General features: G+C 48.4%; 1 protein-coding gene across 1 annotated transcript; it reads left to right on the top strand.

Moving 5' to 3' along the window:
• Nucleotides 1–660: 660 nt before the first annotated feature.
• On the top strand, nt 661–17968 carry URM1 (ubiquitin related modifier 1). Its single transcript, XM_086625155.1, has 5 exons — nt 661–726; nt 3403–3473; nt 15868–15949; nt 16957–17005; nt 17716–17968. The coding sequence occupies exons 1-5, from the start codon at nt 692–694 to the stop codon at nt 17782–17784; spliced, it is 306 nt and encodes a 101-aa protein (XP_086481281.1). The 5' UTR covers nt 661–691; the 3' UTR covers nt 17785–17968.
• The last annotated feature ends 919 nt before the right edge of the window (nt 17969–18887 follow it).

The raw sequence follows: 18887 nt of genomic DNA, 5'->3' as shown, positions 1-18887 counted from the left end.
GATGAGAAAACAAACAGGCGACAGATGTGAGCCGCCTTGTTTAACGCAGTGCTGGAAGGTGCCGGGTGCCGCAGGGATGTGCCCGCTGGGAGCGGCTGCCCCGAGCAGAAGGGGATGCCGAACTGCCATCTTCTCGGACGCGCAGAAGCACATCTTACGTGGTGGTGACAGAAGCAGTCGTTGGTCTCACCCGGCCTGGCCATTTCTGCTTCCCCACTAAAAATGCAAATGAACTGGGAGGCAGCAGGTTGGCTTTCCCGCTGGGAAACGTCTGCCGAAGCCCCTTGCCTTTGCGCAGCTGAAGCCTCCTCAATACGTGAGAAAGGGCTCTGCGTATGTCAAGACGTGTATTTAACGCAGAAACAGGTATTTTAAGTTAAAATAACACTGCCTGGCACACAGCTCTGGAGGAGCCGCTCTCCCCCCCAGCAGCCCTGGAGACAGCGTGCGCCCAGCCGTGGGCCCGGCACTGGGGAGCCCCCGCTGAGGGCGATCCATACGCCAGGCCAACCCAACCGCTCCGCAGCCCGTCCATAGAGCCCACCGAGGCCCCGCCAGGCCGCGGCCGCCGGGCTCCGGGCCGCGCCCCGCTCGTCCCGCCGTTGCCGGGCAACGCGGCGCGGCCGGAAGCCGGCGTACCACTTCCGGCGCGGCCCGCGCGCGCCTTCCCCTCCCGTCCGCCGCCGCCAAGATGGCGGCGCCCGTGTCGCTGCAGGTGGAGTTCGGGTGAGCGCGGGGCGGCGGCGGCGGGGCCTGGTGGCCGCAGCGGGGGCCGGGGACCCGGGCGGAGGGCGGGGCCGGGCTGGGCTGGGCCGCTCGGGGAGGCGGAGCGGTTGATGGGCCGCGGAGGGCGGTGGGGCGGCGGCCCGGGGGGGCGGGTGCAGCCACCCCCGGGGAACGGGCCGGGGTGTCTGTCGGGCACCGCCGGGGCGGTTTCCCGCAGCGCTGCGGCCCGGGCCCGGCCCCTTGGTGCTGCCCCGGTGGCGCGGTGCGGGGCCGGGCTGCCCTTCTGCGGCGGCGCGGCCCCGCCGCGTGTCTGTGTGAGCGTCTTGGGCCAGTCCTTTCCTTTCTCCCCTTTTAAGCTTTTTTTTTTATTATTATTTTTTTACAGTATTAAAATTATTTGTGAAAACCTTCCACTCGTTTTCCGGCTTTTTTTCTCTGTACGTGTCTGTGTCTGTGTGTGTTTTCGTGTGTGTTTTTACACGCGCGCTCTGCATGGTGTTTCAGTTATTCCCGGTCAGGGTGGAATAGCCGGGCTCTGGCTCTCCAGCTTTTCCATTTTCAGGCCCTCCTCGCTGTGCTGTCTGCATTGCTAACGCTGTTGCTGGGAAGTTAAGCGTTTGCAGTGGAAGTCTGTGCATATTTGTGGAAATACTTGTGTTATTTTGTTAAAGCCTCCTTTTAGCAGAAGCTAAAAGGCTGCTATTTATTTGCTTTTTCCCACCCTTTCACAAACACAGAAATGCCATAACCCTTTAAATGCCCTCCTCCTTAAGAATCCTTTCCTCAGTCTTTCCCACTTCCAGCTGCAGTAACTCTCCTGATTTTCCCAGAAGAGTGAGATGCATTTTTGCTTCCCTTGGAAATGCATAAATGAGCTCTCTATGTACAAATCACAGCTGAGTTCCCCACAGCTCGCCCATCACAGAAGGACCTTATCTTGCAATCTACATTTCCCGCTGCAACAAAGCATGACCTTGTTTTCATTACATAAAAAAATGTTTTTCATGTAATTGCTGTGGCTTGTTCTCCTGCGTGAATCTCGACTCGTGTTAATAATTGCTGCTTCAATTTCCAGATAACTATTTTTTGTGAGCTGGTGGAAGAACACCAACAGAGTGCTCTTTAGGAGAGCTGCTGCATATAAGTAACGCTGCCGAGGGCATAACAAGGGTCCTGTTGTGCTCTTCCATGGCAGAGCCAAGAAAACCTAATGTGCCATTTTTAGATACTGAATTTAAAGGAACTTAGTAACATCTGGATGTATCTTTGTTGATATTTAGGTAGGGATTACTTATTTTAAATACTTCTCTTTATTGTCTGGGTTTCCAAGGGATGCAGGGCACCAATCAAAGTTTCCAAGACGTAATTTCATAAGAAAATTTTTCTAAAGTAATCTGCCTATAAGTTGGAAGAACATTTTGCCACAATTATGTGTCCTTTGAAAACGGGTTGGTCATTTTTCTGCCTCACTTGAGTATCAAGTGAGTTGATTTTTTTGCGTTTCCTAATTGCTAAAACTTTGGCCATCCTGTTCAGTCTAGAGCCAAGAGCTCATGCTATCTGCTTCTGTGTCCTGTATCTTAAAGCAGCATACGTGTTTCTTACCCATGTCCCTTCTCACATGATAAAGTTTTATAATCTAAGACTGAGTTTGGCCTGTGGCCTCACAACATAAGGAAAACTGGTTTATATTTCTAAAGCTCAAGATTTTCAGTTGTTCTTTTCCAGAAAAAGGAAGTAGGTGAGGAGCTTCTCAGGCTTGTATATTGCAGTTATAAAAATTTATTGTTTTTTCTAAGAGCTTAAGGAGATCAGGTAGCTGGACCCAATTTAAATCCCATTTCCTTCAGGTGTGAGGACCAGCTCCTGTACTTGCCAGCCCCTGCATGTCTTGCTCACGCTTGATCTCGTGTGCTTGCTTCACTTAATTATCTGAGCCTAGTCCCCCCTACGTTCTGAATATCAGAAGAGAAATGTTAATCAGATGGTTCAGTGGCAGAGGATTGTGTATTTACTTACTTATTTTTACTGTAATTGTCGTCATTGTCACCTGCTCTGCTTGCTTCTCCCAGTCAAGTCGCTCCGAGAGGGAACGCCCTGCAGTGAGTAGATTGAGAAAGGGTTGCCAGGGCGTGAGGGCTGCTGGCTCTGCAGCTGACTTGCTGTGTAACCTCGCGTGAGTCATTTCCTCTCTCTGTTCACAAGTGGAAACTGGAGGAATGTGTGTTCCAGAAGGATTTTTCACGTTTTGTGGAATGCCTTGGGACTTGTGGCTAAAAGGTGTTGGGGCCGAGCGGTGTCGGACGGTGTGCTGGCTGGGATGTTTGGCTGGAAGCAGTGCCGATAGCTGCAGGGAGAGGGAAGGCGTCAGGCCAGGCGCTGCGTGGCGGTTTGTCGGCGTGCTGGGATGGGAGCCATCTCCCTGCTCTGCCGGGATGATGCCTGGCACCGTGGGGTTCTGGAGCCTCCTGTATGTGTTGGCGACAGGAGATGGCAACTTCCCCTGCGAACTTGTGGTTCGCGAGAGGGGAAAAAAAAGACAAAGAGAATCCTGTGCTAAATATAGTCTGTGTCATTTGTTTTCTCTGCTGTGGCATCAATGTAAAACGCTTCTTTTGTACTGTCTTCCTGTTGTCAATAAAGCAAAATCTCAGTGGTTCATTGTTTTTATTTCAGAGGTGGTGCAGAACTCTTGTTCGATGGTGTCAAAAAGCATCAGGTGACTTTGCCTTGTCAACCAGAGCCTTGTGAGTATCAGAACCTGTTGGATAACTTGAAAGAATGACAACAAGTGAAACGAAGCTGGTTTGTACAGCAGTTTCATTAGTTGACTACAAGAATCAACGTATTTTAAAAGCACTTTCAGACATGCCATGGATCCGATAATGTGGCAGACGATGTAAATACCAAGCAGAAATATTCTGAGCATCCATCCTGCCCTCTAAGCACTTGTCAGTCGAGCCCTTCCTTAAGACTTTTGCCTTCCCCTTCCTGGATAGACAACAGCCTCTGCATAGAATCATAGAATGGTTTGGGTTGGAAGGGACCTCAAAGATCATCTAGTTCCAACCCTCCACTACACCAGGTTGCCCAAAGCCTCATCCAACCTGGCCTGGAACACTTCCAGGGATGGGGCATCCACAACTTTTCTGGGCAACCTGTTCCAGTGCCTCACCACCCTCACAGTGAAAAATTTCTTTCTTATATCCAATCTAAATCTCCCCTCTTTCAATTTAAAGCCATTGCCCCTTGTCTTATCACTACCCGCCCTTGTAAAAAGTCCCTCTCCAGCTTTCCTGTAGGCTTTCATGTAGGCACGTTTCCATCAAGTCTACATTTGTCTTGCTTGATGCTTGAAGCCACCGCTAACCTCCTCTCTCCTTTGTTCTTTCTTCCCTGTTCTGAGGTTTCCAAGAGGCATATGTGTATGTGTGTGTGCATATACGGGTAGTGTATAGATGTGCAGGTTATATATAGCAATGTAACATAAATGTGTATTATCTACTTGTTCGACCTTCAAGTATATGTAATTGTTTTATATTAACGATGCAGTTGAAAATGGCAAAGCAAATGCTTGGATGTGATGCTGGGTATCCTGCCTATAGTATTCTCTACAATAAAAAATAGGATGCTGTTAAGCTAAAGACTTGTGTGTCCCAGAGATAAACCATCGTGATCTCCAGTTTGTGGTTTGGAATATCAGTGCTGAGAAGTGCTGCTGTACTAACTCTCCTGTTTGTTCTTACGTGTGTGCATACTTCAGTTGCAACGTAATTTTTCCACAGGTATGTTTTGAGTTCTTCAGCTAGGTAGGAGTGCTTTATGCATCTCATATCCATTGAAGAATGGGATTATAAACCGAAATAATACAAAAAGCATCAGGGAATGTTAACAACTAATATCTCGTGAATGGCTCATGCCATAACCTATGTGCTGTGAACGTTCAGGCCCGAAATCTTGCTGTGCCTGGAAGTAATTAGAGATTGGCAGTAGCGCTTTTGATGCTCAGACATAAGTAGGTGCAATTCAAACGTAACAGGAGCACTGGAATAGTGTGTTGTCTTGTGGTTAAGGACAGGAACTAGGAATCCAGACACATGACCTGATGCTGGTTTGCTGTGTGAGTTTAGTCATGTTGCTTAACTTTCCCCTGTTGCTAGTGAAGTAGTAGTGATCCTTTCATGTATCACAAGAGAGATCAGCATTAAGTTCCAGCACTGTTAAAGCACTTAAGATCCTTAAATGGAAGGTAATAAAGAAATGCCAAAACGCTCATTTAGTTGGTTTATAAACTGGGAGGCTAGAGCATCATTTTCTTCACTGTTCTGTAAATTTAAAATACCTACTGATATCCACCGCATTGGTGGTGCTCAAAGCATGATCAGATGCTCAAGAAGAAGGGGTTATTACGTGAGACGTTTATTTCTGCCAGGGGAAGGGGGGAAATAATACCAAAAAATGATTCTTACAGCCTGATGGTTGTCAGTGGTGCAGTTGTATGTGGCCTAATCCATTCCCACTTGAAGTTGCTGGGAAGACTTCTGTAGACTGCACTAGGAGCTGGATTTGTCCTAAAGGACAAATCTTTCCCTGAAGATCTGGCTCCATCTCAGGGTTCAAACTCATGATCTCCAGTGATTCATTCCAGATTCATCCAACACATTATTTCTCCCAGCTTTTCACGCTGCCTTGCTTTTTAAATGCTCTGGTTGCCCAGAGAAGCTGTGGATGCCCCATCCCTGGGAGTGTTCAAGGCCAGGTTGGATGAGGCTTTGGGCAACCTGGTGTAATGGAGGGTGTCCCTGCCCATGCGTTGAGAGACAAGAGAGGTTACAATTTTTGGGCTGGTTGTGGATTGCAGCAGCTGAGGAGCAGGCACTGAACTGTGAGGCTTCTGCTATAGTGATGTTTACACCCAGCACAGGGATGGGATAGGCAGGCATGGGGTTAATGTCTGGCAGTAAGGGATTGCTGGAGACACCCAGCAATATCTGGATATTTCCAGATGAGAATTATGTTGTAGTGGTGATGAATCAGTCGAATCGTATCAGAAACATAAGAATAAGAAATTTGGTAAATTCTTGCAATTTCATGTTGTTCCTAATGCCATGTATTTTCCTCATTCACATTAAGAAAGTTTAACTCACCTATCTCTGGGAAAATAAAGATATTTGTACTATGTTCCCTACTGCCCTTGTGCAGCCAGAATTGCAATGACTAGAGAAATAAAACAGCTCAGTTCTGCTCGGTGCACCCTGTTGCTTATGTCCATCACTGAACGTGCTGAGGAAAGATCTGTGGTATGAACGCTGCTTGAAGACCTACACTTCTAACCCCATTTTTACTGGTTTCATTAGCCATCAAGCTTATTTTTGGCCATTTTGGCCTCTCTTACCCACTCTTTCTTTCCTTCTAGATTATTTTTGTCTTTGTCCTCCTTTTTGTGGAGCAGCTGTTTCTCTCTGGGACATTGAGTCCAGCTATATTTTAATTGTTTAGGCATTTTTATAGATATCCTAGAAGTGAAGGAAGGTGGAAAACTATGTGAAGAAATACCTGCAAATATTTATGTGAATAAACCAAGCTGTGCTCCATAGCTGACGAGGGCGGTGTTCTCTGAATCATAATAATATTTTTCGAACAAATTCTGATGTGGTCATTTCCTTTTTCCTGGTAACAGGCACTAGGTGGAAAGTAGGTGGGTTCCAGATCCTCTTAACTTTTTCAAGAAGATTTGATTCTCTGTCCTTTTCTAGTGCCTGGAGATGCGCTCCTGGAGGGATTAGGAAAGGCAGGAGGAAGGAAGCTGCAAATGGGCCAAGAGCAAGCCACGAGGGGTACAGCCATGTGGTGGGACCTATTTTTATTATCCAACGGGCTTTTTGTAGCCTAATGTCAGTAACACAGCACTTCTGTATTTCCAAAGCGGAGGTGTCTTAGCCTGCACGTTGAAATTGCTGCCGAGCAGGAATTAAAAAAGGTGTGATAGATCTGTATAGGCACGGATTTCCGTAAGCCACACTCTGTGCAAGACTGTGTAATCTTTTGGAGCTGTTGCGGAAAGAAGACCTCAAGTTAAACAAGAATCTTGTCCCAAATTGCTGGCTATCTTGATGATCCCGTTGATAATGCTTTTAGAGGATCTAAAGGCATTAGTGCCCCATTGGCTTATTCTGCATAAAAACTATGTGTGTGGGAGAAAGCAGCTGGGGGAATAAGGGTATTTGTCATATGGAGAGAGGATTAAATTGGCAGGGAAATCAACTTTATTTTCAAGCATCTAAGAGGCTATTAGAGACAATGGAGCATAAAAGAGAGAAACCCTAAATTAAAAACTGAAAATGTATTTGGCAGCCTCCTCCTGAAACAAGCCATGGTAATTTAACCAAGTGCTTCAGTAATCAAATAGATCATTGTATGACTGCTCTGCAAGTGGTGCCGGAGCTCCTTCCTCCATTTCGCTGGGACTCACAGGGGTGGATTTGTCTATGGCCATGCAAGTTGCATGGATGCTGTTGGAAGGATAGGAAGTCACTGGCATTGTTTAATCCTCTTAGTCATTTCAGGTTTAGCTTGGTGGCATCATGCTGATGAAGGGTGTTTACAAAACGTCTCTGCTGTGCTCTCTACTGGATGTTGTATCCAGAGATTGGGATAGTCTCTGGCGGTTGTGCTGCAGGCTGCTCAGCCGTGGGTCCAGGCCTTTGAATTCCAGCTGCTCCTGTGATTTCAGTGATGGGACTTGTGTTTTTGGAGCAGCAGTGACCAGTTTCAGCAGTGGATATTCTGGGGGTAATAAAGAATTCACTGTGTGTTTTGGCACTTACAAGTCTGGATGGATAAATTTTTAATCAGTGTGTTTTGGTAATTGTTTGTGGTTTCCCTTTACCAAAACCCCAGGGGAAAAAGCCTGTTGCCAATCAGAATTGTTTTTAGAGGGAAAATTAAAATAATTTGCCAAGTACTGCTTATGTTAAATCCTGTAGAGGAGAGCATGGTCTGCTCCTCGAGAGCTTTGCTTTCCAGGAGACTTGTTCTGCACAGCATGGAGGATTGCTGGGGAGTGGGGAGCATTCATCTTCTCGGAAAAGAGCCCGGGAATCTCAAGAGATCAGACTTGTGTTACAGGCAGAGTGGCTTAAAAAATACAGGATGGCATGCCTTCAGAGTTGACTGGGGTTCTATGCCAAAACAACGTGTCAAATCGAGAGACACGGCAGTTGTCTGTAAATGCCCAGTGCTATCGCTAGGTAGTGCCTTGTAGTTAAGTTATTAATATTGTGGAATGCTTTTATTGCCCTGTTTATTATTCCTAACGTTTTAAAACTTGCTCCAAAGAAAGAAAAAAACACATTTGATAATGCAGAGACTTATTAGAAGAATGAGGGGAAAAAAAACGGTCGCTCTATGGAATTTCATGCAGTCAAATCTTTTTAACCACAGTGCATGGTACTCACAGGTCTCAAACGACTCTGGGGTTATTCCCCTACTGGTGCAGCTCTCTTAGGCACGTAATTATATGGAATTATAATTACAAGGAAAAGAGGGCTCAGGGGGTGACACAGGGTGACCTCAGACCGGACCGCCCCAGCCCTGGATCCCGGCTGCTCTTTCCAGCCATGGTGAGCAGCCGTGTCCGCAGTGCCGGGAGCCCGGCGTGATGGAGCAGTCCCCGCCACGCTGGCAGCCCTGGTGCGAGGCTCAGCGGCTGCACGCTCAGTGCCGGGTCGTCGTCCCGGCGAGGCCACGCGGCGCTTCTGCCCAAGGAACGGATCCTTCGGAGGGAACGGGCCAGCAAACGCGCGCCCTCGCGGGAGCAGTCCCAGCACTCTCCTGGGAGGCCACGGAGCCGCGTTACCGGATCAACTCATCCCAACTCATTGTGGAAGGAGCTTCCCAGGCACCGAGAAACCAGCTCGTGTGTGCGACCAAATCCCTGGGATAACAAAGCCTGGCTGTTCCACCCTCCTTCCCAGCCACTGTATTGCAGTGCAGACACCTAGCAGGATAACCTTTCAGTGCCAGCCCCCCCTGCTCCGCTCCCTCTTTTCTCTTGGTGGGATTTGCTGTGCTGACAGCACTGTTGAGAGGGTGGCAGCGGAGCAGGGCTGGGGAGGAGGATCCGGGCCCTTTAAACCGCTTAGCATGCGGTTCACACGGCTCCGGGCCAGCTGTTCCTTTCTCCTCCTGCCCTCACTCGCAGGAGTTGTTTGCTGAGCTCAGAGCTCCTGTGCAAAATTGCTTTTCAAAAGAGCCACTTTCTGCTTAATTAAACAATGAGCCGCCGTCCCTCTGCACATCTGTAAAGCTCCCTCTGCAGCCCCTTTATCCCACAAACTGCTCCATTCTTACCTCCATTCACTTGTAAATCTTACCCCCCCTCTCCTCCACCCTGATCATCTCACTGGCCCTTTCTTTTCCCCTTTCAAGTAAGACTGAGGGGCTTGGAGTATCCGTGGGGGTGGCTGGGTTGGGTGGGCAGGAATCGGTTTAATGGTGCTTGCCGTATATGAAAGTCTAATAATAGCAAAGAAGATCTGAGCCTGAAAGTGAGAGGCGAGGACTGGACTCGGCACGATTTCTGGGTTTAGAGGAATAAAATCATGGCAGTTACTGAGACACTGACTCATCCAGCAGCCAGAGGGGACACCAGCCACCAGCCAGGCTGGGAGGGGGGCAAGGAGTTGACTTCAAGGCACTTTCTGATCCAGCTGGCAGTGCCAGGGAGAGCCCAGCCCAGGGGATTCCCTCGGCCAGGCTGGCTGCCTGCAGGGCAGTGCCAGGCTGCTGGGGAATCCCTCTGCATGCTGGCAGCAGCAGCCACCTTCCTCTGTGGTCTGGGGTCTCACATCAGCTCCGTGTAGTCTCTTATGATAGTGGTGCGGTTTCCCTTTTTAACCCTCAGTGTGTGTGCATGCACACAAAACCCAGAAGCCAGGAAAATAGGAGAGGAGAGAAATTTCAGTTTCATGGGTTTCAGCTAAGCTTTACACCCGTGGTTAGTAATGCATTCTCTGAATTGTCTTTCTGAGGATCTTTAAAAAAAAAAATTAACCAGCGACATTCAAGGTTAAGCAGGATAAATGGATGGAAAAGTGATGAGGTGGGATATCTCCTTTATCACTGGGAAGGACAGATTATAGCCAGGGTGACGCAATATCATCTAGCACAGATTGATAGGGAGGGATGAAGAAATGGGAGTTTGGTGCATTAGCAGAAGATTCCTGACTGCAAAAACTATTAGACCATGGCACAGTCTCCTTGGGGTTTGGTAGTAGGTCTACATCGCTCAAGCATCTTAAAGTCAAAGCAGGCAAGGCTCGGGATGGTCTTTTGTTGAGAATAATTCTGCACTGGCAGAGGAATAAAAACACAGGACCTGTTAACGAGACGTTATTTTTAGTGTCTGCGATTCCCAATCTGGCACTTCATGGCCGGTGCGATAGCCTTTGAGGCTCTCTCGGTTTCTTCCTTTGACCATTTTGAATGAGATGCCAGACCCTGGACCAGCACTAGTGATCTGTGATCCTAATTAAAAGAGACAGTTTGGTGCACTGGCATTTATTTAGAAGCCTGGAGTGACAATAGTGTTGGGCGTTACGGGATTAGATGCTCTGACTTTGGAAATGAGTAGGGATTAGGTTTACCCTGAGGATCGGCTCGGAGCTGCTTTTTTTACCACGGGAGCTGATGGATCCGGAGGCTTGCTGCTGGCTAGTGAGTGGGATTGGAGATCCCTTGAACTTGTATTCTCCTACCGGGGCATGGAAGCTCCCAAGCGGCTCCCTCTCCAGTTCACAAGTTGTTGTGATTGAAACCTCAGGGCTGAGAATTTCTGGGTGATGGCTGGGATTTGGGTCTTCGCTGCTAACTGGAGGACTATGAAGGACCCCTGTGGTCCCTTCCCCTTGTGGGAGCACAAGGAAATGGAGAAGAGCATTGCTCTTCTAGCTGAGAAGTGAGAAAAAGATGTCGTAACACAATTAAAAATTACAGAAGCCAAGACTTTGACATTCATTTGTAGCAGACAAGAATAGATGAGAGCAACTATTGGGATTCTCTTATGTCTGGCTGTAGTTACCCCTAATTTTTTCCCTAGTACGTAAATCACTGCCCACTCCAGTGCGTGGCAGGATTGGCTTGTGCGCTTGTCAGAGAAAACGGATTTTGCTCTTGCTGCAGAATTTTGCCTTGCTGCTCACTCTGCATAGTACTGAACCCATTTGCCTGTGACTCCATTTATATCAGCTATTCCAGGTCTTCTTCTGCAGTTTATGGCACACCATCGTCTGCTTCAGTGAATGATTTGCATATCAGATGGGAGGCTGGAGGAGTCTGAGGGATCCCTTAGGTCAGGTTTTATAACAAGCTCTTCTAGAGAGCAGATTCCTGGAGGGCCGTCAGATGCAAAAGCAGAGAGAAGTCATCCACCTGGAGGGGTGGCAGGTATCAGGAGCTAGTCTGTTTTAAAAACAAGCTGCTTAAGCAGGGAAAGGGGATACAAATTGTCTTTCCATACATTTCCATGAAGGCAGGGGGAATAATGGCAGAGGAGCTGCAGGGAAGGGGCTTTGTCATGGTTACAGGCCGGTGGCTGAGAATGTGGGTGGAGCGGCGCTCGTCCAGAGTTAGTGACCTCAGCAAATTGGAGCTCAGCCATGGTCAGTATGATAAATGATCTTATTCTGGGTCAAAGAAATGGTACCCCACAGGGAGGTATCCGCAAGGCGGCCCGGGAAAGCGCTGTGCTCTTGCAGCACTGACCCCTTAGTGACCAGTACTGCATATATCTTATTTATTACGGACCAGAAGGGAGTTTTTAATGGTTTGGCCTTTATAGGGTTCCCCTATTTCCCTGAAATAAGCTGCCAGTTCTGCAGCCAAGGCAAGAATATGGGTGCCCTTCGAGGCACGGTTTGCTTTGTGCTGTGGATTTCAAGGCAGGGATGTGGAGGTGTCTGGGCATTGCGTGTTTGTGCGTGAGTCTGCCCGCGACCCTGCGCGTCCGTGTCAACTGGTGCGACAGTTGCACAAAATCCTTCTGCGTTTCTGCACATTTATCAGTTCAGTGCGAGATCCTTCGAGCACAACACCCAGCTTGGTGCTTCTTATTCAAGGCACCTGGTTTCTCTCTGCACACAGCGAGTGTTCCCTTTGCTGAGTTATCACTGACGAATCTGTCAGGCCCAGGAGGTTTTATTGAGCTGGGAAAGATCTGTGGATTCCAGCCCTGGTTTTGAGGGTGCAAATGGACCCAGGCTCTTGTTCCAGGCAGAGCTAAAATGGAGTCTTAGCTGCATTTCTCTTGCAGAGGACGCTCAGCAGATTCTTCATCAAGGAACAGTTGGGATAATGCAGAAGATCAGGCCTTGGAGGATACACAAGAAGACTGAGCAGACTGTGCAGTTCTGTCTGCCACAACCAGGAGTGTTTATGATGCAGCTGGGCTGAAAATGAGCCGACGCTGTTGGGTTTTTGTGTGCACACGTGCTGCAGTTTTTGCATCCTGTCCGCTTGCGTGACAAGCCAATGACTTTGTGTCACTGCGAGCACACACTTCGTTTTCCTGAGCTGTGTGTTTCGCTGGGTGATTTGTTTTATGCATGTGTTGTGGATTTGAGGTCCCATCTGTGCACTTGAACTAAGCAGTTTTCTCAAATGTTTGTCGGTTTTTCTTTTTTTAATTAACTTTAGATTATTTTTCCTGAGAATTTGGAGAGGTTTGATGTACTGTTAGCACAGGCAACAGAAGCTGTCTCTGTGTACAAATGAGACAGGGATTTCCTACCATGTGCTTCAGTCCCTCCTTTGCAGTTTGAGAATATTTCGGCTTCCTTGGCCCGTTCACTCTGGCTTCTCAGCCGATGCTGCCAATGATGAGGACAGTTAACGACAATTAGAGTGGATTTTTTGGTGTGGATATTTGTTTGCTGTGAATGAAATGGAGTAGGCAACCAAAAGGATTTCATTGAGACCATGCAGCAATGATAAAAATGTGTCATTAATGGGATGAGCTGGACTTGAGTTGGAGATGTGGGAGGGAAATGCTGAATTGTCTTGCCTCTCACCTGAACCTCACTCCTGGGCCAAAATGCTTGACTGCTTTTGCAGCCAAATGGCAGCACACACAGTACAGCTGTGCTCCTGCAAATAACAAATGCCGCTGTTCTGTGATGGAGGCCAGCTCGAGAACCAACACAAGTGTAAAATTGCTGCGTTGCAGTGACCATTTAACTTGACAGAGGATGTGGTGCCTGACCAGGTTGAGATTTTTTTCCCTCCTTATACATCATTTGTAGAGGACCTGCTGTTTGCTTAGCAAATCCTCAGCTCAAGGAGCTGGAAACCTGTTAGACCTGTAGCATAGTATCAGAAAGAAAATGTCTTAGGAACGCTACATATGTCAACTGTAAGAGATCAGTGGTTGTGGTATAATTTACCTCTTATTATTTCCATCATGATAACGTACAGAGTGCTGAGCTGTTGATCAAGACTGCTGTTCGAGGCACTGAGCTGCAAGATGGCTTCTCCCCAGACCACTTGCAATGGAAGTAATCTTGTTCCTTTTCAATATCTTACTTGTGGGAGATGGTTTTGGTGTGGCTCCGGTCATTTTTCATCCTTTATAATTGATTTGTTCTAGTAATATTGGTGTACAGAACGTAGGGACATGAAGGTTGGGGAAGAAAATTCAATGCTGAGAAAGCAGCTGAAAGTATTATCTCTTAAGGTTGGCCGCGGAGAAGGGGTCTTAATTTTTGTTGCTGTTTGGAGCGGGGAAGCTGCAGGCATGCACAGGGATATCACTTTTTTCCTACTGTCTAAATTCTTCAGTATGTGTGTACATGACTTCTGGGGAGGGGTAAATGAATGTAGGCTCAGGTGGGGCTGAAAATAACAATTATTATGGAAGGAGTAGGGGTGAGGGAGTCTACCAGCGCAGCCTCGAATAAATCAGTCCTCTCGCCCCTTCGTCCAGACTGCTTCTCGGTGGCTGTCTTTTATCCAGCTGGTGCTGCGTGTTTCTGTTTAAATGATCTCTCCTGAAAGGTCCCAGAGGAAAGGGCTGCTTATTCCACGCAAGGAGAATGGTATATGGCACAGCTCATTGTTGTGTGCCCTGCTGCAAGTGCATAAATATGAAACAGCTCACGGGCGTTGCTGCGGTGGGGCTGATGTCCCCTTTGCACCCCCCCTCTTCTTCTCCTGAAGGCTCCTCTACATCTTTCTTCTTCTCCAGCTTTCATTTCTTGGTGGTGGAGAGCAGGAGCCGTTTGGCTGTGAGATCCTGAGGGCTGTACGTTACAGCAGCATTTTTCTGGAAAGCGAAGGGGCGGCTGACCGACCGGCGTGGTCATTGCCAGTGCACGTTGCTAGGAAAACGGCAGAAAATGGTCTATTTTGTGCTCTTAACTATGTATCATTACAAGGGAGTCGTGGGTCAGCCCCAGGCTGATCCCGCTCTCCGGGCAGTTTTAAGGCAAAAAAGCAGCTCTTTTCGCCCTGATCAGAGCGATCTCATGCTCAGAGGCAGCAATACCTGTCGTGCCCCAGGCAGCCCCGTGGTGGGACTGGTGTGCCGGGGTGCAAGCTGCCATCCAGAGGCACCGATGCCCTGGGAGACAGAGAGGGGGGGAACAGAGGGAATCCCAGAGCATCCCCCTCCCCCTTTCCCTGGGAAAAGAGGCCTCCATCTGCTGCAGATGGACGTGTCCCCATCTCCTAGTTCGTGTGCACCTGCCTGCACCGGGGCTGTTCATCCTTGGTGTGACAAGAGTGATGGGGGTGACGTTATTTGGAAGAACCTCAGCTCTGCTCTAGGTAGCATCCAGGATCCTGTAAAATCCTGGGATAAGGCATGGACTGAGTTGAGCCACTATAAGCACCTTTATTTTTCCTGGTCATGAAGCAAACACATGGGGAATCATACGCAGAGTTTGGTTTTAGCTTGGAGAGAGCATGTGCAAAACGTTCCCCGTGTCTACAGTGAGGTTTACCACACGTGAGGGAGACGTGGAAACCCATCCCGCCGTCCCCGCTCATGCTGCGAGCAGGGCTCCAGCCCTCACTGGTGGATTTGTGCCTCTGGAAAGCTTCCTCGCGCCTTGAAAACAAACAAAACTCTTTCGGGGCTTTCAAAGGGCTGTTTAAAGGAGCCCCGGGAGAATAACTGATTGTGGATTCAGAATGATGAAGTGGTTTGTGGAATGGTGAAATATAGAGGCAAATGCAGGAGAACTCCACATTGCAATTTGTCAGCTTCTCTAAACCCTCCAACGGATTATTCCCCCCCTCTGTCGCTTCTCACCTCTCCAATAGGAAATTAACTGATGCTATCACTAAAGAAATTGTTTTTGCCTCACAAAGTAAAATTGATACTATAAAAACCCGCCAGCAGTGTCTCCTCCTCCTTTTACATGAAGACAAATCCTTCCTGTCACCTACTGAAATGGAAAGATAAAGGCTGAGCTTTAATAAAGAAGCTATAAGCACAAAGTGCGGAGGGAGGGAGCAGCACAGCGTGGGGAACACGCCGCAGCAGCAGGTGTGGTGCTGAGGGATGTTCCCAGTGTCCAAAATACTGCGGCTGGTGCCTGCATGTGTGTTTGGTGCACGGTGGTGTACACATTTGTGCCCAAGAACTCACGTCTCCAAGAGGTCGTGCTGGTTTTGGTACCCATAGTGTCTATGGTTTAGTCCTTCCAGGTACTCGGGCTCGCTTTTTGAACTTCTTAAACCTAATTGAACACACAGAGAGTTAAACATCAATTTGTCAGGTGATAACAGAACGCACAGGGTATGAGACGTTAAAGAAATCTTAACATTGACAGTCTCCTGCTGGATTGGCGCTTCATTGTGAGCTGCACTCGTGCTTTGTGGGATGGGTTTTCTGTGGGAAACCTCTTCTGCCAAACCGTGAGGTGTGAGGCAGAGCCCTGAGCTCCCTTGGTGCGGGGCTGCCTGTTAGATGCTGGTAAGAGACAATCCTGTTAGGTGGTTTCTTTGACTGGAGGTTTGCAGCTATCCCCATCCATCCTGCATGTTCCTCATCTACTCTTTTGTGGATAAACAATCACTTTGTTCTGGCACCAGCTAGGAGCTGTCAGCTAGTTTATAAACTGCTGTACTTTCTCCTTTCAGGGGATATCAGAAACCTGCTACAGTGGATCAAACAGAATCTGTTGAAGGAACGACCAGAATTATTTATGCAAGGGGAGTCTGTGTAAGTACAGCTGTTGTGAATCCTCCTTGTGTTTCTCTATTGATCCCCATGGTTCGGGATATGTTTTTCCTGTTGATTGCAAGAAGCAAGTTAATGACCATGAAAATACGGGATTTGCTAAAGTGTTAATGAGGGGATGTCCTGCACTACACCTCACACTGTTCCATGGAGAGCATCTTGTGCAGCCGTCACCCCAAATCTTAAAACACTGAAACGTGAAGCAGGCCATGTGTGCTTTCTCTCCATTGTCACCTGGAGCAGCATAGCACATGTATCCTCAATTCCAGGAGTTTTAGCAGGTCTGTCCGTTCCCTGCTGACATCACTGGGACTGAAGCAGTCACTCGGAGAAACGCCAACAAATATTTCTTCTGGGAAATGTATTTTTATTGTCAAAATGGGGCCAGCCTCGTGGAGGGAAAAGAAAAAAGCCAAGAGAAATGGAGCAGAGTGAGCTGTGCAAGCCATCCCTGACTGCGGGGTGGCGCTGGGGGTGTTTAACATTCGTCACGGATCTTTGTGAGCTGAAGCGTGTGCCAGGTCCCCTGGTAACAGGAGAGACAATTGCAGGACACTGAAGATCAAAGAGGGGGAATCCCTTTGCCTGTAATCAGGGGCTCGGAGTGGATCCCGGGTGTTTAGTGCCTGTGGTAGGGGCACCGGAATAGCTTACCCTACCTTCATATCGAGCTCTCTGCGCTCGACTGTACTGCGTGGGTTTTAATTACCTGGCTTTTCTACGTCGTACGGAAATGTAGTCATCTCGGAGCATCCTCAGGAATGGTGCGTTTTGATTCAAATGAGCTCTGGGATTGCTCCTGCCTTCTCTTTATTTGATCTAGAAAGGGCACAGACTGTACCTGTTTCCACCTCCATGCTAGGATTCCTTTTTCTCTTTAGCTTTATAGGCAGTCAGCTTGTGATCTGTGCCATCACATCCCTTGTTCTTAACTATTTGTGAAGCTTTTTAGCAGCCCTGTATCCTAATTATTTCTCTCTGTTCTGCAGGAGGCCAGGAATTTTGGTGCTCATCAACGACGCAGACTGGGAACTAATGGTCTGTACTCCTTCAGTTTGACTTTCTTTGTTGAAAATATTGCTCTCCCTGTTCTGTGGTTGCTCTCAGAGAAGCTATTTCTGATTCTTGCCCCAAGCGAAGCATCTCGTATTTGAGAGGGAAGGGGCAGGCTGGGATCTCTCTCCCTGTATTGTACTGTAGCTGTTGGGAAGCCTGGAGCCTTTCTCTAACCTGCTGAGTCTCATCAGCCAGCCAGTGTCCGAAGCCACCCATATTCCTGGCCTCTGGCAATGGGCTTCGCACCTCTGGCTGCTAGCAGGTCTCCCCTACATGGGGGGTATCAGCTTAGTGGGCACCAGACAGCGTCACAGCCCCAAGCAGGCCCCTTTTGCTGGAGTAAGGTGGTGCCCTAGCAGGTGGAGGCAGCCCTGGGGAGATTTCTACCTAAACAGGCGACTGGTAAATATCTTCCCTTTTCTGCCCACGGCTGTGCTCAGACAACAAACAGCCCCTAACTGTTTTCCTGCCTCAGGCAACCACCTGTTCTGTCAAACCCCTGGTCCAGAGAGTGGTGAACGTCAGCTTCTTGTCTGATCTCTCACCTTTGCTTCTGTTACGGTGGAAACATCAGTCTGTCCCCTTCTGCTCTCTCTAACCCTCACCATCTTTTTATGAGCCATTTTCTCTTTTGCAGCCAGTATTTGGAAATGGCATTTAAACCATTTTTCATTTTTTTTCTTGACCTGCAGGGTGAGCTGGATTATAAACTCCAGGACCAGGATAATGTGCTTTTCATCTCAACATTGCACGGTGGGTGAACTCCTGGAAAAACAAGAGGATGTAAATCCAAATCCTTGGACAAAAAACCCAAACAAAAGCCTAAACCCACCCAAACCTCTCTTGAACTGCCTCTGCACAGTCTCTGCATCTTCCCACCGCGTTCACTTGTTTCTAGCCATCCAAATAAAGCCCTGCCAGTGCGCGGCCTGCTGTGCACCACAACAGCATCCATCTTTTGGTCCTCATTTCACCTCTCCTGACTGCATTTCCAGGTACCATAATGAGCAGAGAGCACCTGCAGCATGTGGGACTTTGTTTTTGCATGACGGGAGAAAGAGGGATGCCGAACCTTGAGTAGGATGGTGTGTATTTGCAGGCAGCGAGGCGTTCTGAGGGGGTTGTGCCTGCTTTGGGGCAAGGCTGGGGTGCCTCTGCTTTGGTGGTGGGAACTAAGATTCTTTTAACACAGTTCTTAGCGTTGATACAGTCTGTGCATCAGCCACGGGGATGATCTGGGAAGCATGAGACATGAAGTGCAAAGAAACAAAAGGTGACTTTACTAGTTTTTCTCTGAGGTGGCAGACATTACAGCTTCAGAGTCCTCTGTAGTGGCTTTCCACTTGTCACGATATTTATTTATGGGATGTAGGAGAGAAATAGGCTGCTTTGGTTTTGTTTTTCTGATGCCTTATGCCTCTTTCATACCTGAACTGAGGCAGGGTGAAGTACTAGCTCATGAACAATGTTAATTTATAACCATTTGGCTGGAGGGGAAACCAACCCCATGCCCGGCCTGAGACAGCACAGAGTGATAAGGGCAGCAAATTATCTTTCTGTCACCGTGATAGACAGAATTGATCAACTTCCCTTGCGCTCTGTGCAGGCGGGGGAGCGCCGGGGAGCTGCATTGCTGCAGCTTGGGCAGGGAAGGGCTGGGGCTGGAGATGCAGGGTTAGAGCTAGGAGACCCGGGAAGGAAAGTCAGTGGGTTTTAACCCTTTCCGTCAAGGAGAGGGGGAGGCTTCTTACTGCGTGCCCTGAGGAAGTCCTGTGAGCGCAGCGGAAGTGGATGTGCACGGCTCTGCTAGGGCACGGATGCTGTTCGCCTTCCAGAAGTTTCCTCAGATAGGCGGACTGGTCTG

This window comes from Tauraco erythrolophus, chromosome 22 (assembly GCF_009769465.1).
Source record: "Tauraco erythrolophus isolate bTauEry1 chromosome 22, bTauEry1.pri, whole genome shotgun sequence".
Classification (NCBI taxonomy): Eukaryota; Metazoa; Chordata; class Aves; order Musophagiformes; family Musophagidae; genus Tauraco; species Tauraco erythrolophus.
The sequence above is the reverse complement of the archived record's forward strand: the minus strand, read 5'-3'. Positions and strand labels throughout refer to the sequence as shown.